The sequence below is a fragment of the Malaclemys terrapin genome, chromosome 3 (assembly GCF_027887155.1).
Source record: "Malaclemys terrapin pileata isolate rMalTer1 chromosome 3, rMalTer1.hap1, whole genome shotgun sequence".
Classification (NCBI taxonomy): domain Eukaryota; kingdom Metazoa; phylum Chordata; order Testudines; family Emydidae; genus Malaclemys; species Malaclemys terrapin.
In genome coordinates, this window is record NC_071507.1 from 65,854,509 (window position 1) to 65,878,172 (window position 23,664).

At 43.6% G+C, this 23,664-nt stretch overlaps 1 protein-coding gene across 2 annotated transcripts in view; it reads right to left on the reverse strand.

Moving 5' to 3' along the window:
* The window catches only part of VIT (vitrin), an 81,298-nt gene that overhangs the window by 10,548 nt on the left and 47,086 nt on the right, over window positions 1-23,664 (reverse strand). The window contains exons 13-17 of one of the 2 annotated variants that reach the window (XM_054021394.1): window positions 19,545-19,592; window positions 9,373-9,435; window positions 5,557-5,704; window positions 4,388-4,491; window positions 3,442-3,668 (exon numbers count right to left, since the gene is read on the reverse strand). In XM_054021394.1, coding sequence (XP_053877369.1) covers window positions 3,442-3,668; window positions 4,388-4,491; window positions 5,557-5,704; window positions 9,373-9,435; window positions 19,545-19,592 — 590 coding nt within the window. The remainder of the gene's footprint in view (window positions 1-3,441; window positions 3,669-4,387; window positions 4,492-5,556; window positions 5,705-9,372; window positions 9,436-19,544; window positions 19,593-23,664) is intronic. The other variant, XM_054021395.1, reaches the window with a different exon arrangement.

The window sequence follows — 23,664 nt, forward strand, 5'->3', positions numbered from 1 at the left end:
GAAACAGTATTGTTTGCAACACAGAGACCACTGATTTAAACCACTGCCACTATTCACATACCCATCACTAACTAGCTGATCCCAGGCAAGCCCACATGAGCCCCAAAATGGTGAGTAACTGTAGGGGCAGGGGAAATAAGTGTTCCAGGACCATACTGTCCACTGGACACGTGCCTCTTGGGAAGAGCCAGCACTGTAGTGGGGGCCTTATAATCATTACTGTCCCCACATTTTCCAGAGGTTGTATTCATTATGGAAGACATCTCGCTGCTGAGGGTGAGCAGGGAATCAAGGGAGAGTCTTCTCCAAGACTGTGGCTTCTGCCCATGTGCAGCAACGGTCTCCCCTCCCCCCAATGATGGCAGAGTGGCCCGGGAAAGTTACCCTTAATGGGGCAAGAAACAAAGCAGCTCTGCCAAAGAACCTGTGGCAGTGGATTGCCCAGTATCTCCATGAGAGTTTCCTGGAGATCTCTGAGGCAGATTCCTGTGAAGTGAGGGAGTCAGTCAACAGTCTGTTCCACCGCTCAGCCTAGGCATGTGGTGGTATGTGCATCATACAGACACAAGCCTGCTTTCTGCAACTGTTCTGCCCCCAACAACTCACTTCAGCGATTCCCAAAATCAAAGCCACTTACCCAGGTCCTCCTCTCGTGTTTGCGCTTCACTAAGATCTGACAGCTGTGACTAGCTAGCTTTCTCCAGGGCAGAGAAGACCTCCTGGCTTCATGCATCTCTGATATTCGAGTCATCTTCTGCCTCTGTGTTCGTCTCCCCCTCCACATCCTCCTCCAAGATTTCCTCCTCATGGCTCGGTCCACTCGCGACTGGCATGCGAGCCACCAAAGTATCCACAGTGGTCTTCGCAGTGGAGGTGGGGTCGCCACCAAGTATCGTCCAGCTCTTTGTAGAACTGTCAGCTCGTAGGCACAGCACCGGAATGGCGGTTTGCCTTCCGTGCAGTGTGGTAGGCATTCCGCAGCTCCTGCACTGTAGTGTGTCCCAGTCATAGCCCCTTTCTGTCATGCCACATGAAATCTGTCCATAGGTATCATAATGGCTGGAGCACAGCTGGAACTGGACAGCATCCTCTCCCCAAATGCTGATAAGGTCCAGCAGCTCAGCATTGCTCCAAAAGGGGGATTTGCCTGGTGCATGGAGCAGGCATGGCCACCTGGAAAGATGCTCTGAGACCACTGCATGCATCACTGAGCAAACAGGAAGGGGACTTTAAAAATTCCAAAGGAATTTACAGGGTAGGGATGACGGTTGGTCACCTGAGAGCAGGGCAGTAGAGTTCAAAGTGATGACTAGAGAGGTAAGAACAGGCATTGTGGGACACCTCCCGGAGGCCAGTTGCAGCACTGTAATTGACCAGGGTGTTTACACTTGCACTGCAGCGCTGTACCCCCGGTGCAGAAAGCTGTATGCCTGGGGTGGTTTTTTTTACAGCACTGCAATTGCTCAGTTTCTGCGCACCAAGTGGCGTGGCAGCATCTACACCTCGAGAGTTACAACACAGAAAGCTGCTTGATTGCGCAGAAACTTTCCAGTGTAGGCCTTAGTAACTTTTCCCAAGGTTGCACAGGAAGGCTGTGGAGGAACAGGGAAATGAACTGAGCTCTTCCAAGCCCCAGGCCTAGCATCCTAGGCACTAAAATTTGAGTTATAGTGATTACTTCCTATGGGAAGGGTGCTGAAGGTAGCAGTTAAGAAAAATGTCTTCATAACATCTACAAAAGGGTTGAAGAACAGCTGTTATGCAAGTCCATTGGCTGCTATACTCAATAACATTTTCATAATCCCCAAGTGCTTAGTCTTCCGCAAGGACTCATTAAGAACTGTTGATGAAACCTACATTTTAAAATAAAGCCATTTTTAGTTAGAACTTGAAAAAAGAAGTCTGGAAATTTAAAAAATATTCTCTTTTCCCTTTCCATAACTCCAGAATGCTCTGACAGATTTACACCATGCATAGCAAACATAGAACACCTCCAAAATTGGCTGCTAACTTGCATGCCACACCATGGTTCAGTCCAAAGCAGTTTGAAACTGGTAAGATGTTCACACCTTGTCTTAGTCTCCCCCAGTTAGAGATTTATAATGGAAACATTGGAAATATTAACTAGTAGAAGGGTCAAAAGTGTTGCTTTCTGATGAATGGTCTAGGAGCAGGGCTTGGACAGATTTATTTATGCTAGAAGTCTTTTTATTAAGCTACTGAGCTGTTTCTAGCCTGGATCAAAAATTGTAGGTCACCTAATTTATTAATATCATTTAAAATAATTTTGTCTATTCAGCGACACCTCTCAAAATCACATTTTTAGGTTGTCTGTTTTTACTAACTTTGGGCTTTTGTGCCGTCTCTTGGATGTGGAAACAGGAGTTGTTTATGACCTTAGTACTAGCATGGGGTTCAAGGGCTTCTCAGACTTAGTTGAATGGGAGAATCACAGTGTAGGTACAAATAAAAACTTTCGAGTCAGTTACACTAATGAAAACTCAGAGTAACTCCCCATTAGCTTCAGTGGAATTACTCCGGATTTATATCTGCATTTTGTAACTGGAAACAGTCATAGTGAAGAAATTATTTCATTAAAAGAGGCAACAGCCATGCTTTAATATATACAACACTAGTTTCTACTGTAGCTGTTCAAGATAATAAAAAGCATATGAGAATTGAAGTGGGGAAGGATAGTATTAGGAATGCTGTGATTTCAAGGAAAGGTATTTTTTGCAGTCTATTTATTTTTGTGGTCTAGTATTTTTGTAGTACAGGGATATAGACAAGAGCTTTATACAGCCTTAATCCGAGCCTTAAAAATGGTATTCATTTCTAGCTCAGATCATTCATGGAATATAGAAAAATAGGGATTAGAAATGGAAAAGACCTACAGTGTTTGGTTATCTGTCCACATTTGCCTGCTAGTGCAGAATTGTGGCTCACAGCCTGTTTTCTAACACTTTGTCCAGTTTAGCTTTTCAAGTCCCAAATGCTGTGGTTTTCACCACTTCCCTTGGGAGACTATTTCATAGTTTAATAGATCTCACTGTAAAGAAGTTCCCCCCTCTATTAATTAGCCAATAAAATGTTACTGGTTCTTCATTCCAGCAGTCCTTTTCTAGTATAGGCAGAATGTAATGTAGCCAGCTTCAGGCCTGAGACAAATGTAATTATGAGCCCATGACTAGAGCATGGCTGCCCATTGCTATTCAACATTCAAATGTTAGATCTTATGGCAATTCTTACAGGGAAGCCATAACCATAAGAAGGGAAAAAAGGGGTAGGGGAAGAGGAGAGAGGTAGAAAGAGGGAAGAGAGCAACCTCATACAAGATGGGCTCAAATCAAACATCCTGAAAACTTTAGTAACATTGAGGCCTAGCTCCAGGCTTTGCACTGTGAACCCAGATCTAGTTTCATGTACCCCATTCCCCAGTACCTTGTCCACAAAGTTGGGTTCAATAACATTTTGTTTTTCGTTTTCATCAGCTCCTTCAATGGTGACAAAGAAAATGTTGATTCCAGATTCTCTTGCCAGTCTGGAGGCCTCCTCCACCTTATCGGTGGGCCATCCATCCACCAGCACTATGGCCACATTGGGTGCTCCACCTCGGTTTCCATTGGCATCCAAAAAGAAGTTTTTGTTAACAAATGAAAGTGCCTTCCCTGTAAAAGAAATGAATGGGAGGAAGTTGTATCCTAGTTACAGTAACCAGTCTCTTTAGACACAGCAACACTGAGGTCAAATTCCAGGCATAGAGCACAGGGAAAGGGGTGCATTAGCAAAGACAGAGTGGAGGCAACTTGCCAAACAGGAAGGGGAACCACCTGCAATGGTCCAAGTTTATACCCTACCCTGGTTTTAACAGAGGTGCGAACTTCACCCTTTCTCTGCTCCTCATTAGCACTGATGAGCAAAGAGAGCACCAGGCTCAGATGTGCCAGGGGAGCTGCTGCTGAGGTTGAAGGAGAAGAGCAACACCCCACAACTCTCAACTTTCCTAAAAGCCAAACCAAGGCAGGAGCGGTGGGAACTAGAATTAAAAAAAAAAGAATTAAAAAAAATAAAATCTTTTACATAAGGTGGGTTCAAAATCTCACTGACTAATGCACATAAGTTATCATTAAAAAGTCTTTGCTAGCTCCTTTCTCCCCAAATCAGTGCAATGGAGGGGGCAGAGAAGTTCTAATACCCTTGCTAGTCTGATGGCCATATATGCATCAGAGGGTGCCTGAGGCATGCTCCTGAGCATGAGGTCATCAGCTGCCAAGGCTGGTTCCATGGTGTTGCAAGGAGCTTATTTGCCCACTAGAACTAGGATCTCACATCCCATAGTCTTCCTCGGGCTAAGGAACTGCGGATATGCTACTCCCGTGCCACATACCAACATTGGAACGCCCTCCTTTCTGTGGAATTTTCTCAATGGCATTTTTCACATCCCTGGAGTTTGTATGAGTTTTGAGGTTAAATTCTGTAGAAGGGTCATCGCTAACATGTAAAAAAGAAAAAAAAAGCAGCTATCAGTTTTTTTCCCCACATGTAGCATGGTTCCATTTATAATCGCTTTAGTAATGCTCCATGGGGAAGGAAGAGGAAGACTCATCACGTAAGGCAGTTCACTACATAATAACAGAGGAGACCCTTAAAAGGAAGTCTCTAGTGTTTTCTATATAAACATGTCGGTATACCTGTAAAACACAAATGATAAAGTAACAGGTATTAGTGAAGACATGCCAATGGAATCTTAAACGTTTCTTTGGCAGTGGACATCTCTGAATTCATTTAGTAGAGCAGTGGTTTTTCAACCTGTGGTCCACAGCCCCCTGGCGGGGTGTGGGGGTGGGGAGAAAGGCCGGAAAATTGGTCTAAGATTTCCAAATGGGTCCGCACCTCCATTCAAAAATTTTTAGGGGTCAGCAAATGAAAAAAGATTGAAAACCACTGTAGTAGAGGCTACTAGCTTGCCTGTGGTAATGGTGTAACAGAGTCTTAGTTATATGAATTACAGGGCTTCTCTCGTTTGAAAGCTATTTTTAGATAACTTTACAACATGTATTTAAAAAAAAAAGCTTGGTGTGTAATTTTGTTTCACCTTTTAGCACTGTGCTGCTATTGGTATGTAAATTGAACTTCAAAATCTATTTTGTACTTGTCTCATTAGTTTATGAGGCTACTTAAGAAACCCCCCTCATTTATTTCAGTGGTTTTTATAACATTGTTATTAGTCAGCAGAAAAAGAATAAAGACATTTAAGGCTAGAAGGGACCATTATGATCATCTAGTCTGACCTCCAGCATCTTGTTTACTTCTGTCTATGTTCAATCTTTGAAGATAACCAAGTAGATTTTTCCCATAGACATTTTTATTCAGTCTCATAATATCCCAAATATGTTGTTCTCCAAGTTTCCAAAGTTGAATTTTAGATAGTTTCTCATTTAGAATAGATGTGGTGTAAAAATAAGAAGTGATCACTCCAAAATGAGTTGGGAACAGTGTAGTAGTGACCTTGTACAGACTGAGATAGAGCCAGATGTTACAGGGAGACTCTCTTACCCATACTGAACAATGCCCATGAGAGGACCAGCTACGCCAACATCAAGAGCTTGAGCCACATCACTGAGGAATTGTTTTTGGATCTGAAAACGGCGTTTACCGATGCTCCAGCTCCCATCAATCAAGAAGGACAAATCAACTTTGCAGTCTGAGACAGGAAATAATAATGAGAGACTAAAGATCTGTGAAGGGTATTTTTGTTGTTTCTTAGATTTGATTTTCCTCTGACAGGAAATCAGGGCATCAACGTTATAGCTGACAACCTATCCCACTATGTGACCACAGCAGAAAATTCTCATTCCTATTCATTTTCAAAGGATTATTATATCATCCACTCTGACCTCTTCTATAACACAGGCAAGAGAATTTCACTCAGTCATGACTGTATTGGACCCAAAAACTATAACAGACATGGTATACAACCTTGATCATGAATCCTACTCACCAGATTCAGGGAAATCCATCAATCAGCTAAACCCCCGAGTCTGAAATTCCGGCTCCACTGAAGAAAATGGCAAAACTCCTATTTATTTCAATAGGACTAGGATTTCACCCAGAGTATTTAGGCTTTGCAGGTGAAGTACAGGGTAGCTGAGAAGGTGCAATCTATATCCCCCCAATGAAGGGCCAGTAAGTGGGGTGCTGTATATTACTGTCCCTGGCTGCTAGTCTACGGGCGGGAATAGCCACTGCAGGGCTTCTGTGCCTGTTCCATTATGGTGGGGCCACTGAATCTGAATTACTGGAGGGTCTCATGCCTCCCCAGCCTGCTGCATTGTGAACAGGTAACACCACTGAACAAATTGTGGTTTTCTCTGTGTAGCTACTTGAGCGGGGGAGGCCTTTCTTCAAGTGGCTACTGAAAGCAACTCCTAGTAATGTTGCTTGCTATAGCACTAGAGCAGTGGCTCTCAACCTTTCCAGACGACTGGACCCATTTCAGGAGTTTGATTTGTCTTTGATTTGATTTGTATCCTAAGTTTCACCTCACTTAAAAACTACTTGCTTACAAAATCAGAAACAAAAATACAGAAGTGTCACAGCACACTATGACTGAAAAATGGCTGACTTTCTCATTTTTACCATATCATTATAAAATACATCAAATGAAATATCAATATTGTACTTACATTTCAGTGTATGGTATATGGAGCAGTATAAACAAATCATTGTCTGCATGAAATTTTAGTTTGTACGGACTTTGCTTGTACTTTTGCTGTAGCCTGTTGTAAAACTAGGCAAATATCTAGATGAGTTGATGTGCCCCCTGGAAAACTTCTGTGTACCCCCAAGGGTACATGTACCCCTGGTTGAGAACCCCTGCACTAAAGTCTTTTATATGGGAACTGTTCAGTGATTACTCTGATTGGTGTGTAATTAATTCCGAGACTGATAATCTCATGTGGTGTCTTCAGATTTAGTGTAGATGCTTTTAAACTGAACTATAGACTCTTACATGGATCTATGCAAGCCCACATACCTTACTGTACAGAAAAGCCAAGCTTATCCCAAAACAAAAATTGCACAGAAGTGCTTGATCCATAATACTCTGCAAATGGTCTCTTCGGTCATTAACAGCCTGATCTTGTTTCTATTCCAGTCAATGGCAAAACACTCATTGATTTGAATGGAACCAAAATTTGGTTTAACTAGAGTGCTAATTAAGTTTTTTTGCCTCAACGTAAGTCCCATAATTTCTCTTTGATGTTACTTCCTACCAGTCAGACTGACCAAGCCTGGTGTATTTTAATTATCAAATAACCAAAAGGCTACAAAGCACTGATTGTTCCTATCTGATTATGCAACAGACTTTCCATCTAATTGCTTTCAGTTTTCCCCTTAGGGAAAACTTTTCTAAATTTCAAAAATGCTGAATTATGGACGCATGACAGGGGAACTGTGTTCATTCATAGGGAACCACGGGGCACGGCTGGAGCTTCCAATAATGCTACCTTAATAAAGGACCACATTATCCCGAATTCCTGCTCCTTAATGTGAAATTCTACCCTGTAATGCGACTGTGTAAAATGGTACTCTCTTACCTATCAGGGCCTTGACTGCAAAGATTTATGCACATGCTTAGTTTTGCATGCAAACTGTGAGAAGTCCCTTTGTCTTCTATAAGACTATTTACAGCATGAAACTTAAGCACGTGTACATCTTTGCAAGATGGGGAGCCCAAATCTGCTCCCTATGGATTCAAATACTTCCAAGGTTAGATTTGAATTTGGTTTATCTCTACTATGGAGCTGAGCATGAGAAAGGAACCAGAGTGGGCTAGAACTGTCGGACAGCATTAGAGTCCATGGGATAAGAATTTTGATACCTGCTATTTCATTTTACTTTGCAATTGTCTAATTAGACTGTGATACTTTTTATCTCTGTTCAGCTGCTGATTCCTCACAGCCAAGGGCAACACATTGAACCTAAATAATTTTGTAGTGAGCCTCCCTAATTACGGTGACAGGATAAAATATGTCTAACATTCAAAGACATGGTATTAAAATTAATTCAGTATTAGACATTAGGGATTATGGGGCCATTCCGTTTAATATTTAATTTATTTAATATCCCTTTTAAATGCTGTTCATAGTGACGCACAAATTTCCATTTGCTGCAGAATTTGGTACTGACCGTGAACAGCTGAATTGCCACAACTGTCAGTACTGTGAGGGGAGAGCTCGGAGATTTGGTAGCTCAGAGAAGGGCTTCCATCAAAGGGGAATCTCTTCTCCCTACTCAGGGCTTGCTTTCTTTTTCTCTCACTCTTCACTTTTAGGCCTGATCCAAAGCCTGTGGAAGTCAGTGGGATAATCCCTCATTCACTTCAATGGGCTCTGAGCCATGCCTGTTGTGAGAAGAGGGCCTTCCCACCTCTTTCTAATAGGGGGTGAGGGCTTCTAGATGCTCTTTCTCTACTACCTCCCAGCCGTACCTAGTAGGTCTCTCTCCCTTTACTGCTGTGACCGCTGGGCCCATATTCTGAGTGATTCCCTCTTCCCTCCATTAGAACTGCTGCCAAGCCAGTAGAGCCCCAATGCCAGGAGCCAGGCCTGCTCAGTCAGTTATCCCAGATGAAGGGAGGGCTCCTGTTATCAGTGCCTAGTTGCCTAGGTCTTATCCCAGGCACAGCAAATACAGGGCATTAGTTAGTAAGCTTCCCCCTGGCAGGATCCAAATTCTGTGCCTGATGGCATATTGCAAAGCCATGGCCCTTGGACTGTAGAATTCACACGATCCTCCGTATAATATTTAAAACAGCCAACATCTCACTCACGCTTCCCAGCTCAAGTAGACAGATGCAGACTAGCTCTTCTTGAGCAAGCTAAAAACCGCAGTGTAGCCAGAGGTAGCACAGGCCATGGCTCAGGCTAGCCGCCCAAGTATGTACCATGGGGGTCCGGGAGGGTTTGTACTCAGGTGGCTAGTCCAGGTGGCTGTGCTACTCTCAGCGATGCTGCTATTTTAGCATGCTAGCTCAAGCAGAGCTTGTACGTGTCTGTCTACCCACACTGGGAAGCAGGCAATGTAGATGTACCCTTTGCTTTGAGTAAGTTAAGAGTCTGTTGCTATTGTTTTCCTTAAGGTAGAAACAATTATTATTTAGAGTAGATGAGAGACATGGCAAATGGCTAAACAGAAACTGTTAAGGAGGTCTAGGTTATTCTATTGTAAAGGAATATATGTTCCAAAAATGGTTTTTTCCATAATAGCTAATGTTTAGTGAATTTCTTGACTATAGTCTCAAAAGTACGATTCACATAACAGCATGAGATTATTATGACTTAATTATATAATTAATTCTGATTTACGTACTTGGGTTTCCCTGGGAAACTGGCTCCAAAGGTTTCGGATTCAATTCTTCCTTTGAACTGAAGCCTGGAGAAATTAAAAAAATGTTTAGTCACTAAATGTGCAAGAAATTGTTCTGAGTCTGACTTCACTGAAGAAGGTAATGAGTGAACAGATGCATCTTGTTTCACATATGAATAAGGATATGGGTCTGAAAGAGATTTGTGCCACCTTTTGTTATTTTGGTCAGGTGACATGTAAAACAATGCATCCCTGGGACACAGGGACATGTTGCTTGTCTCCACTCCTGTTACTGATTAGAAAAGGAAAGGATTGGGATCAGGTTATTGTAACTACTTCACATTGGCCTTATACTAGGTTTTAGTTCTTTGCTTAAGGGAGATGTCCATCTACTCATCCTGAAATCTTCTAATCAGAGGAGAACTATTAAACCAAGGTGCCGGCCATATTCCATGTCTAAAACTGATGGAGAGAAGACTTTAAAAAAAAAAAAAAAAATCAACAACACATGGCTATTTCCAATTTTTTTTACACATTCACTCTAAGGCTAAATCTGCTCCTAAAGTCTGAGAAAATATATATGGCATAAAGACTGGAGAAAGGGTTATCGTTTTGTATCCTATCCTGGTACCTCCAGATGATTCACAGCAGGGCTCATCTAAAAGGTTTGCTATCCAGCAGCCAAATCTGGTGGTTCAGACTTTTCTGAGTTCCTCTTCTGAGCACAGTTCTATTTTGTGTTGTTTGCTAGAGGTACTAAATTTGGCTTTTCTGATAGTACCAGCCTCAATGAAATGAATTAAACAGGTGATCTGTTTATGACACAAACACTTCTGGAATCTCTCTCAGAAGGTAGTTCTTACTACAGCTCTCAAATTTGCTGCAAAGATTAATTCAAAATTTTCATTCAAATCTGTATGTTTCACTGTCTTCCCTTTGCTGAAAACCAAAGCAAGCAAAGGAAGGGTTACTATACTGACTGGATGTTAAAGGGAAGGGAAATAAAATGAGAAATTGAGAGTTGATTCTCCACTGCCTTGCACCTTCATTTACCCGTTTAAAATGAAAGTGAAAGAACCATTCTGACTTACTAGCAGCTTACATGTCCTTTGCACGGGTGTAAATGACTACACAAGGTTTCGAGGCAGTGGAGAGTCAGGCCACTCGTGTCCTGTTTTCCTATATGGAGATAGGAGCAAGGACAATGAGCATCCTACCACATTATATCCAGGTAAGCGAAGCAAGTCATTAAGGAGGTCTTCAGGTTTTTTCTAAGAGAGTTAGGTTCTTCTGCTGGGGGAAGAGAGAAAACAAAGTAAGGCCTGTTCCAAACCCTACTGAAATCAATGGAAACATTCCCAGGGCCAAAATGTGGAATCAGAAAAGGAGCAGCCTGAATGTCTGTTTATCCCTTCATAAGACAAACTAAAATAGATATGGCCTGGGGAAGTACTATTGGATCACAGAGTATTGTAGGAGCAGCAGAAGGATGATTAAAAGAGTTCAACCTGACTTCAGTTCACAATTTTAATGTCTGGCCATTTTTTCCCAAGTTAAAGCAATTCACTTCTGCTTAAGTGTAAGAAGCTATTTCTTCTCACATGAATAGGACAAGATATGGGAAGATCAGCTGGGGCAATACTGCAAATAAAGGAAAAAACCTACCTACGTAGGAGGATAATTCTGTTTTGTTTCCTTAAGAGACAGTGAACCGGTTATTATACAAGTATAATATAATGTCTCACTGAGACAAGTAGTAGGAGAACCCCCACAAATCTTCACCAGCAGGCAAATGGAGGAAATACTGCAGACTTCAAAAGGAAACCAGCAAGACGGTAGCATTAAAAGTGTGAATTAATTACAGACAAAAGTTTAGAAATTATAAAGTGCTTCATGGTTCCTCTTTCCTGTAAAGCTGCCAGCCACCCACAAATTAACTCGTGTCAGTGTGAACGTACGTAAAGAGAGCAGATAATCAAGAATATCAGAGGAAGCTACCTCTGAGCTCTGAAGGGAACTGGCAGAGCTTCGACTTCCTGGAGTATCTAAGGTGAACCCTGCAGGGAAGATAGACCCAAGCCAAGAGGAAGAGGAGAAGCCAACAGCACTCCGTAGCTACAGACAAATTCCTGGTCCCGTGGTATTCTGATAACTAATCTTCACAAAGTACTAGCACTTCATACACTCCAAGCACTTGCACCCACATAAACATGGACATACCTTTGGGGCAGGAGCCATCTTGTCATTCTGTTCTGCACACAGTGCCTAGCACAATGGGGTCCTGACCCCTGGCTAGGGTCTCTCCATGCTATCATGTTACAAATAATTATTGTTAATAGAAATAATAATCATTATTAGTCTTAGCTGGGGAAATGTGTCTCAGTTTTAAATCCAACTCCCAGTTAGGAAGGCAGCTTCCAACATATGAACTAAAATGACCAGACTGCTGCTGGCTCCACATACGCGTAAGATGGGGGAAAAAGGTACAAAGCTCATTCCCTCTTCCCTTATGCTCCTGTGGAGGGGCCAGCCCTAGCACAAGGGGAAGCAGAGCTATTTCCCCTGACAGAGCCAGCCGTTGTGCTAGCCTCCCCAAATGTGGCTGGATGCAGGGTGTGGCTCTGCATAGTGGAGCGGGACAGACACACAGGGGAGCACACACAGCATTCATTTGATTTGAAAGGTGGCACAGCTGCTGCTCCAATATATGTTCCTTGGGAGCTGTAGAAGAGGTTGTGACTGAGTTAGTTGGATTCCTCCCTAGGCCCTCTCCTACTGCAACAGGGTCTTTTCTACACCGTTAGAACAAAAAGTACCGACAGAGGGCAGGAGGCTTGCATCTCCCCTGTTCTGGGGGTGCCAGGAGCTGGCTAAACTCCCAGCACAGGTTAGGACAACTCTCAGGTGCTATCGTCACTTGAACCCTTGTTGCAATGGTCCCACTACAGGCACACAGCGTACCATACAAGCTTTTTTTGGAGGGGAAGGGGAGTGTTCTCGTACAGGTGCAGCTCTACCTCCCCACCTTCTGACAGGACCAACTCTCAGACAAAAATCCTTCCTGAAACATATACCATCCACCTGTAGCCTGTCCTTGCACCAGAAAGGCCTCCCCAAAGTAGCCTGGACCTAGAAGAGCCAGACCTTTGCCTTGTGAAATAAGGAGGGCCATGCCCAGCTTTTTGTTCTTGTGCTGTACTGTGACTGGCAGTTGTGAGCTGTTAATCTTGTCTCTGACCAGCCCTCCCACGCCAGACTGTAGAATCCATGAACTAGAGGACAGCAAACAGAGAGGAAAATGCTTTTGTTGCATCAGGGAGACACTCAACACACAGTAGACCAAGATAACTTAATAACAGGAACATATTCATTAACATAAAACCCGTCGTGTGGCCTGCTTCCTGCCTTAGCTCATTCTGATTAACCACAGCTGCAGCAAGAGCACCACCAGACCAAAGAGGGAGAAATACTGACAGGCCTCAGAGGGGTCAGGTTCTAAAAGAAACCGATATCAAAGCGATATACTCCACTAGAGCCAATTCTAGTCTGGATAGGCATTCCCTGTAGTTGCTTGGTCCTCTTGCAGAGAGCCCTGGCTGCTGCATTTCTGAGCTGATTTTGCATGTACCTGTGCCATTTTTAAATAGGCAGGAACTGAGAGGGACAATGCAATGTTACAGAAGAGCAAAACTGAGCCCTGTGTTATGCTGCAAGTTTTACAATGTTTTTCCCACCTGTGCTGTTCATAAGCCTCTTTATTAAAAAGAGAGATTTCCCATATAAAGCTGCAACTGACAACAAATGCTCTTCCACTTGCTCCTTTTGTTTCTTCCTGGTAACCAGTACTAAATATGTATCCCCTAACCGTTAGCTCACTACTCTCATGACACACAGCGGGCTCTGTAGTCATAACCATCTTCGCACAAGAATTTTAAAATAAAATCGACCAAATCCATTCACAAACTCAGACTGTTGTTCCTGTTTCACTGTTTTCCCTCTGCCCAGTGGTAGCAGGGCCTTGCAGGTCACTCTCTCAGTGACAAAGAATCTGTGTAACTTGTTTTATTGACACCAGGGATGGCACAGGGATAGTCAAACAACAATAGGCAAGCCCTTCTTTCAGAAATCTTGGCTCAACACTAATGCCTCATTCCTAGGGAACAAATAAGCCTCAAGAATTGACTCCAATCAGACACCAAACTCCGCTGCTGCTGGCACAAGCTTGCTCTATCCAGAAGCTTGCATAACCAACAACAACACAGCATGTCTGCCAAGACTGAACATTTGCTCTCACACTAATAAAAAACTACTTGGACGTTCACGTTTAACAGCACAACCTGGTGACTGTGCCATAACAATCACTAATAGATCTCAGTCCAAAATATCTAATATGGGAGGATGGGAAGGATCTCCATACTTACAGAAGGAGGGCCAAAACCTACTCACTGGTCTAAGGGGAGCTATGGGACAAAAAGTCTGATGGGAACAAAAAGCTGCTTCCAACCCTCCTCCGGGTAGGGATGCCAATTTTGGTTGGATGTATTCCTGGAACTTGGATCACATGACATAATTGTTGTTAAAAGATTAATCTCTAACCCCTGGAGACTCCAGGACAATCCTGCAGGGCTGGCAACTCTACATACAGGAAATACCTAAGGGTGCAAGGAACCTGATCCTCCTCTAGACAAAGGATCAGTTTGAGAGCCCCTGGTTGCATCTCTTCTTACTACTTTCCCCCTTGACCAGCCTTATCTTGAGTCACCTGTGGAAAAGAGAGGAGTAGGTGTCAGGGACATGATGCCAAGGTAAGGAAAAGGTATGGAGAAATACATCCATTCCCTGGGAAAGGAATCAGCCATTCAAGCAGGGACTAGTGGTGGCTGACTGGTAGCATATCTGATCCTCAGCCTCAAGCAGTGACATGTTCCCTGTGCCTTTGGGTAGGTCTGCGTGTGTCTGCATCTTTCTTTGGAATTGGCCCTCAGGCCTAGTCTACCCCACATGCCTCTGGTTTTCCATCAGTATGCTCCCCTATCAGCTGTAGGGTCTGTTTTTGACCCGGATCCCATAAGCATACAAGGCTTGGTTCCCAGTCTACAGTCAGATTCCCTTAGGGACCTGGCTCAGCAGTAGGGTCAAAAGGCAGAAGTTCACTGCTGTAGTGTCTCAGCCCGGAGTAATGTCTGTCAGATCTGCCTGGCTCTGCCCTACCTATCATTATCAGAGCAGCCCCGACCCTGAATCCCAGTGGAAGTGGCGGAAGGGACTGCAGTGAGGCTAACAGAATTATCGATGTAAAGACTTCATTCCTTTAAAGCCAGACCCCAAGAAGTCAGTCTGCTGTTTGGCAGTAACAGCACATCATCCTACCTGTCACGAAGGCAAACTGCAGAGGAGTGGGTGGGGCAGGCAGACACCAGAGTTTAACGAGGGCAGTCACAGGAATGGCTAATTGGCTTTAAAGAAAAACAAATATAGGCTAGGTGTACACTACAAATTACTTTGGTATAATTTACGTCACTCAGGAGTGTGAATAATCCACACCCCTGAGCGACGTAAATTACACTGACTGGCGTAAACACCGGCGTGGACAGCGCTAGGTCGGCGGGAGAGCTTCTCCCACCAACATAGCTACCGCCTCTCGCGGAGGCAGGCGTTATTAAGCCGATGGGAGAGGTCTCGCCTGTTGGCTTACAGTGTCTTCAAAGCGCTACAGCGGCACAGCTGCACCACTGTAACTGCTGTAGTGTAGACACAGCCATAGTAATAACCTTCCAAGTAACACAGGAAGTGCGAAGAGTGTCACGTTCACCCATGGAGTGGTCTACAAATAATAAAAATACAATAGAATTCATGTCACCTTATTTAAACGGAACAGGTGAGAGAAGAGAGCAGCAGCTTCCAGCGGGAGGAAATCAAAGAAGATTACAGAGGGGATAACAAAGTCTGGACTTAGACTGATGAGTGGCTGAAAATAAGAGCAGTTGGGACATTTCTATGTGGGTCTTTGTTTGACAGCTCTGTAGAAGGAGGGCTGGACAAGGAGCTGGGGGCTGTGAACCACTGCTGCCAAGGCAGGCACAAAAGCCTAGGACTCAGCAAATGGTCAGAAAGCAGCAAACAGTTGAGCTACAAGGGACTTTCTAAAATGAAGGGACTGTGGTGTTCAGTTCAAATTCTGAGAGACCACGGAGAAAGCAATAAAGTGACAACAAAAAGGGGATTTGGATCAGAAAAGGCAAATTGCGGCAGAGAATTCAGCAGAGGAGAGAATTCATTACCTTGGGATCAGCAACTTACCACTCCACCGAAGGGGGCATGAGTGTTTCCATTCTCACCCCATTTTCAGATGTTTAATAATTTTTTTTTAAATGTTCAACTTTTGCTCAGATTTTTCAGTTTTAGTCCCTCCCTGAAGATTACTTTTTGAAAATATGAGCAAAACTGGTTCTTTCATTGTATTTTACATAGCAAATGGTAAAATACTTATCCTACTATGAAAAAAAATTGCAACCTTGTTTTGAACAGGTCTTGTGCAGCAGGTGGGTGTAGAAAGCTGAAATTTGGAAGAGGAAGTAGTCCTCACTGGGGAAAAGTGCTATTGAAGACGTTCCTGAAAACTGGTTATCCTTTGGCCCCGTTATGAGCCTGTATAAACACTACACTGACCTCTTGCTTTGCATTGGTCTCATGAAGGGCCTGATTCTCCACTGCTGTGCACCTTTTGGAGTCAGAAATCCGTGCACAGTGAAAATAAAAAGTCGCCCTTATGAACTGGTAGCGCACCAGCTTTGCATTTTCTTTGCCTGGGTGTAAAGAGGTGCAGAATTGGGCCCAATCCTGCAAAAACGTATGTGCAGAACCAGAGCCTCAGTTTGTAAATTGCACTTACAAGTCAGGAAACAACAACATTAAGGTTCCTTAACCTTCCCCTGGCCTACCTGTGTGTATGCATTCCACTGCCATAGTCAATTGCATGATCACGGAATGTAGCTAAAATACCACCACTTTTTCTGCAGTCATGGCCACATGTGTGTAATGTGTACTAACTGTGTATCATTGTATGTGAAAGGCACTCAATACACCATACTTGCACAACAGATTGAGTATAACACCATGGAGTAATTAATTATGAACATTTATCATCCTATCTCCACCCCCAAACTTTGCAGTTAAGTCAGAGTCATAGTTAAGTGCCTCATTGCCTGATCTGCACTTAAGGAAGGCTCTGTGCTCCACATGCGTGTCTAGCTGAGATAGCTTTGTAGTTACCTACAATCCAAACTAGTCATGTGAATTTAACATTTATGGAAGGTTGTGGGTCAGCTGACTGATTTATTTTCCATGTAACAATAATGCCATCTACCAAATATTTCTCCATGCTAATTGGGGAGATGGTCAATTTCTATGGGCCTCCTGATTCTGCCAGCCCCAATTTAATTTTGTTATTGCCATGGGAATTTCTGCTCCCTGTATGGGCAGCTCTCTCCATGCTAATTAGATTTTCCTTCACTGGATGGTCACAGCTGTCTATGCTCATTAATACTTCCATTCATTTACATAAGACAGCAGTTGATGCATGCACACTAGAAACCATGCCTTTGAAGCGACATTCTGAATTCATCAGACTTTATCACTAGTCTACACACACATGTGGGTGACAGAGAAAGTACAAATAAGACCGCCCCAATGTATTTTCATCAAGTTTAAAGTAACCTCTTATTTTTGTCTCCAAATAGAAATCCTTACCACTAGCCACTGTGCTGCAGCTCATTCTAAACAGACACACAGAACTTGCCTACAATATGCAGTAAAATGTCCTCTCTCCAACCAGGGCTGGCTCTAGGCACAAGCTGGTGCTTGGGGCAGCACATTTTTAGGGGTGGCATGGCCGGCGCCAGAATGCCGCCCCTAAAAATGTGCCCTGGCCGCCCTAGCTCACCTCCGCTGCTGCCGCTCGTGCGCTGCTGCTCCCCCTCCCTCCCAGGCTCTCAAACCTGGGAGGGAGGGAGAGATCCCGAGCGGCCGCGGTGCGCGAAACAGCTGATTCGCGCACCGCTTCTCCCCCTCCCTCCTAGGCTTGAGAGCCTGGGGGGAGGAGGCAGGGCTGGGGATTTGGGGAAGGAGTAGAGCTGAGGCGGGGCCAGGGGTGGGGTCAGAAAAAAACGGGGGGGCAGCCAAAATTGTTTCTGCTTGGGGCGGCAAAAATCCTAGAGCCGGCCCTGTCTCCAACTCAGCCTGCCCGCTCTGTGTCAGGGAAACCTGTTCATCTACATAATGATACGTAGTTAGGGATCTAGAATCACCTCTCCTGACTCAGTGCTGAGTTTTCATTCTAATGTGCATGTGCTCGGCTACTCATTGGAGCTAATGCAAGTCTAATTTATATCTCAGCTCTGAAGTAATTAGACCTTTCAAGTAAAAATTCTTGAAAATTGGACGTACAAGGCAGAGTTTCACAAAGGAGAGATGAATGAATCATACATGTTAGAGATGGAAACGATTTATTAGATTATATGGTCCATCCCCATGCCAGGGCAGGACTGTTCCCTATTATATCATCTAATATAACACCATCAATTAACTGGAAGATGAAGCTTGACAAATTCAGACTGGAAATAAGGTGTAAATTTTTGAGAGAGAGAATAATCTGCCATTGGAACAACTTTTCAAGGGTTGTGGTGGATTCTCCATCACTGACCATTTTAAAATCAAGATTGGATGTTTTTCTAAACCAGGGGTCGGCAACCTTTCAGAAGTGGGGTGCCGAGTCTTCATTTATTCACTTTAATTTAAGGTTTCGCGTGCCAGTAATACATTTTAACATTTTTAGAAGGTCTCTTTCTATAAGTCTATAATATACAACTAAACTATTGTTGTATATAAAGTAAATAAGGTTTTTAAAATGTTTAAGAAGCCTCATTTAAAATTAAATTAAAATGCAGAGCCCCCCCCGGACTGGTGGCCAGGACTTGGGCAGTGTGCCTTTGGCACGCAGGGCTGGCTCCAGTGTTTTTGCCGCCCCAAACGGCGGGAAAAAAAAAAAAAGCCGTGATCGGCGGCACTTCAGCAGCAGCTCTACCGCCCCGCTTCATTGTTTCTTCGGCGGCAGGTCCTTCCCTCTGAGATGGTCTGAGGGACCCGCCGCCGAATTACCGCCGAAGAGCTGGCCGTGCCGCCCCTTTCCGTTGGCTGCCCCAAGCACCTGCCTGCTACGCTGGTGCCTGGAGCCGGCCCTGTTGACACGCATGCCATAGGTTGCCTACCCCTGTTCTAAATGCTATGCTCTAGGAATTGTTTTGGGGAAGTTCTATGGCCTGTGTTAAACAGGAGGTCAGACTACATGATCACAATGATCCCTTCTGGCCTTGAAATCCATGAATCTAGTGTTTTGTGTGATCCAACTTTTAAATGTCTCAAGGAATACAGACTTCCATAAATTCCAGGAAGGCATTTTGACAGTCACTCCCAATAGGCTCAGAATTCTGCGAATCCTATTTTTGTTACCCTGCTTCCAACTCGCTTTTTTGTCTCATCCACCCATTGTGTCTTGTCTATTTCGGATCATAAGCTTTTTGAAGCAGAGACTGTCATTTTCTAAATGTTCGTACAGCACCGAGCAGAATGGGGCGCTGGCCTGGTTGAGCTCTAGGCACCAGTGCAATATAAAAGTTAAATAATAATTCCCTTGGGACACTATTCCATAACATCATAGTTGTACTTTCAGGAGTTTTCAGTTTATGTTTCATTATAACCTCTTATATCAGACAAATTGATCGATCTCCTTTCTTGTGTTGGCAGCCTGACTCTGCAGATTATCATCATGCGCCTGCATTTTCCAAGAAATACAGTGTTCATTCAGGCCCCTTTTTTTCAGTAGCTAGAAGCCCCTTTTGCAGCATGGTTTGCTACTCTCTCCAGACCTCATCAGTTCTGTTCCTGGAATGGAGCTTGCTTGAGACAGATGGAAGCACAGGGCCTATTGGGGCAGTTTCAACTAGAGAAACTGAAAGCCACATTTGTCATTGTATACAATAATTCCTGTAAGTGGAAGTTATTACCATTAGTGCTGTGGGCCTTCTTAAAAGTGTTAGTTCCCCCCAAGGGTGTAGAAGCTGATTAGTCCCAGTGTAGTTGTGGTGGATCTGTTCTGTTTTACTGTGTTAAATATTTACCTGTGTCAAAAAGGCTTGATCCAGATTTCCACAAGTCAGTTTCCAAAGCTTTCAAGCATAAAAAGAGAAGAGAAATTATTACTTAAAATCATGGAATTATGGGAAGTTACAAACCACTTTGCACAATTTAGAAAAGTCAATTTGTAGAATGCATCATGATGAGTAGAATCTAGTGATTTTTTTTGGATCAGCAAACCTGGAAGCCTTTATGAACACATTTCAAGCCCTATTTAGTAGCCTCTTATCTTCTCCCTCTATATTAAGCACATCTCTTTAGATCAGTTTTGTTCTTTTCATATTCACTTACAGTAACACTGGGACAAGGCTGGCCTTAGCAATTTTTCTTTTGGCTAGGTCAGCAAAAATGTTCTACCAAACAAGCCCCCCTGCTGCCTCCCATAATATATATCGACTCCTGTCCTACCTCAACCCTCCCAACGCCAAAGAGATTCCTGCTTCCACCCCATCCGGCAGGAATGCGATGGACACCACCACCTCTGTTTGTATAAATAAACACAAGACTGCCTCTGTTTTCAGGGCACTGTATCACTTTAATAGAAAATAATGTTTTGTCCTGTTTTTTAGCCACTTGGAAGCGCTAACAGTCAGGTGAGATGGTGCAAATGGCAGCAGGCTAGGTGAGCCTATGGGCACGTCAGACACTATCCCTATGTCCATCATAAAATGCTGCTACCTAGCCCTCCATGAAGAACCCTGAGACCATCCTTCCTCCCCACCATTGCCCCCTGAACTATCAAATTTCTCACCATTTTTGATGGACACTCATGCTTTGTGTTTTTGTCTCTGGCATAAACCTGTGAATCTTAAGCATTTGAGCACTGTCACTCCTAGGTCTCTAAGTCAGCCATCTTTGAGAAGGGCACTTGTTTGTCCTTGTGACGGGGAGAACAGGCTGCAGGTAAGAGAAGATCTGGGGCAGTGGGCTGCTGGGAAGGGAACCTTGGTAACCTTCCACCCCCAATAAAGGTCTTCAAGCCCCCATGACCTCATTGTACTGAGCATTGTTCCAACACAGAGACACAGTCCTGGCTCTGCAGAGTTTAGAACCTAAAAGACTCAAGAACCGATGAAGGGTTGGGACAGGGATATACTACGCAAGCAGTGAGTTTTCTTTTGATGTTGTGTTTTTATTTTGGGTGGGGAGAAGGAAGGCAAGAAGGAAATGGGGGCGTGAGTCAGGGAGCAGGAGACGGAAGGAAGGGGAAGAGGAACAGTCACTGCTCATCATCGGCCTAGGCGTAATCAATTGGCAGTTCTGTAGGCTTGGTTGCGGAGATGAGTCTTGGTGAGCGTGGATGGGTGGGAAATGGCTGAGTTAGACTGCAGGGGGACTGCAAGGATTGCAGAAGGGCTTAGGCAGTGGGTGGTGAACCTGGCTGCAGTCATGTCATGTATTGATCGTTTGTTAATAGTGTGCCAAACGTGTCAATTTTTGTTGTGGAGGTGTGCAATGATTTCCAGTGAAACAAGCGTTGTACTTTGCTTTAGCAGCCACTGGAATCTTCCTAGGCCTCCAAAGAGAAAGGTTCACACAAAACAAAACTCGAGCACAGCTGGTTCTATGAAAGGCCACTCTTTCATCCCATCAGGGGAAAGAGTGAATTCTTCCTATGTAATCTGTTCTACAAACACATCAGCTGTGCGCGGCCAGGAGAAAAAAAAAAGGTTTTAAAATTTAAAACATATTGGAGCTGCATCCCACATGGAACTAACCTGCCCTTCCACACTCACTATGACCAGGCAAGATGAGCTGAAGGAAAAGTGGACAGTTAGTTGGTACAAGGGAATGTACCCATCTCACAAACAAAATATTTCTTTCCACAACCATCTCATTGTTAAGGGCTATGCTTGTGCTCAAACCCACGCGCCAGCCTTCATGTATTTTTGAATGGAGCACTGGCTCTTTGATTCTTCAGGATTGTTCAATCTCACCACTGATGGGTTCTTTTCAGAAGCACAGGTGGTTCAAGTGATTCTGACATGGTAAAGATCATCCCACTGATGGTCTGTATTTTTGTTGTGAATCACAAGAAAGGAAACACTAAATTTTTGTCCCTGCACTTGAGATGTGGCAGAGATGCAAGAACAAAAACAAGGGGGAGTACGGTTAGAGTTTCTACTTAAGAGCTACTTCCACTCAGATGATGACAAAACAGATTGTTTGTTTCAAGAGCCTCACAGATCATTCCACACCCTTATGATTGAGCTCTATCTACTGCTCCTTCAGGCAGTGTTTCAGTGCTCACATCCTTTAACAAGTTTCTACCGAGGAGAAACACTTTACAAACACTCATTTTTTTTCATATACACGAGATAAATGACAAAAATTGAGTGGGCTGATTGCAAATGGGACAATCCTTAAATCTCAGCGAGAACAGCAGGTTGACAATAATGTCTTATTCCTTGGGATTATAAGAAGATGGATGATAAAGAAAGCTCTAGATGAAATTCTGAGAGACAGAAATTAAAATTCTGGAAAGGAGCCAAGATTTATTACATGACGAATTCCCAGTATGCTCTGAACAATCTGTGGTATATTGAGGACTTTGTTGAAATTGCAAGCTGTTACTTTAAGAGTGGGAGTGGGGGTTTCCTTGTCCTGACTGCAGGCTCGGGTTGTTCTGTAGGGAAGTATATGATAATAATCAGTCTGGAAAGAACCAGCCTAGAACAAGGTGGGGTGAGTAGTGCCTCTGAGTTAGGGAGCAGACTGCTTTGTCTCTTTCTGTGTTTAATTACTGTGTGTTGTCCAGTAGTCTAAGAATAAAAGTAGTGTTATATTGCAACCTTCCAGGAAGAATATTGATGTTTTCATCTAAATTCTCTGTGTGTATTCCATGAATATAACACAGCCTACCCATAAAGACCAAGTGGGTGTGAACTCTCAATTTGTTGACTTTTGGAATGCGGCAAGATTAGGGTTTTTGCATTTTGAGTACTTTATAAACAATTTTGTGGTGGTGATGGGGTATGGCTTTTTTTTAAAATAACCCAAGTTTAAGTTCTTGAGAGCGTGAAGAACTACAAGAAGAGTTTGGTCATTATCAGTTGCCTGGGGGAGATGAAATTCCTGAAGAAGTGTAGGAAGAAGCTTGGCAGGAAAATGGATTTATCTGGATGGATGTCAGCTTAAACAAGTGTGAGTAGGCTAATTGCAAAAATACTCCTCAAGCATCAGGCCAAGACTGCAGAACTGATCCTGGTTGTTCCACAAGAAGTGTGTGCTCACCTGGTGTGATTAAGAAAAACAAAACTTCATTCCAAGAGAGCATGGAACGGGCCAGTAGCTTCCCTTCAATCATGTGCTGAAGTTGGCTGGAAACAACAAATTTTGAGATGCCAAAACTGGTGTTGAAAAAGATGAAGATGGGGACTTGTTGGGAATACAACAAGAATCAAAGACTGATTTTTAGGGGGTTGGTTGTTTTCCTTGTGATTAAAACAACATCGTCATTCATGATATGGAACTCCTGTTTTGTAACTGCCTTGGAGAAACATTAGGAGATTTGAACAAAAATATTAGCAGAAATAAAATACCTTCTTCACAACAAACAACTCTGAGCATCGTGCTCCCTCCTCCTTAGGGACAAGTTCTCCCAGACTGGAACACCTGCAGCTCCTTCAGTCCCCATGACATGACTCCTGCTGGTCTTAATTCTGCCCCTTTGAGCCAACCTTCCCCCGCACATGGTGTCACATCCATGTGGAATCAAAGAATCTGGGCACAGCTGTGAGTGGCATCCCCCTACGTAGCTCATCTGCACTAGAAGCACATGCGGGCAGGTAGTGTGGGCTGGTGTCCAGGCTTTCTCCACACCTCCCCGCACCAGTTTTGACAGGCATGAGAGACAACTGGGGAGAACAAAAAGGAGTGAGGGGATAAACAAAAGGCAGAGAGTATATATGATGGAGAGAACTAATAAGTATGACAGAGGGGGGACATATCAAGGCAAAAGTTAAGGAAGAGGAAAAGTAGGGGAGGAAGATTGAAGCAAGGCGAAGAAGCATCAGACATTTGCTCTCTTTGACATACAATTTGAATGCCCACAAAAGAAATTGTCAACATCATGGACACATTAATTCACACATCTTTACACTG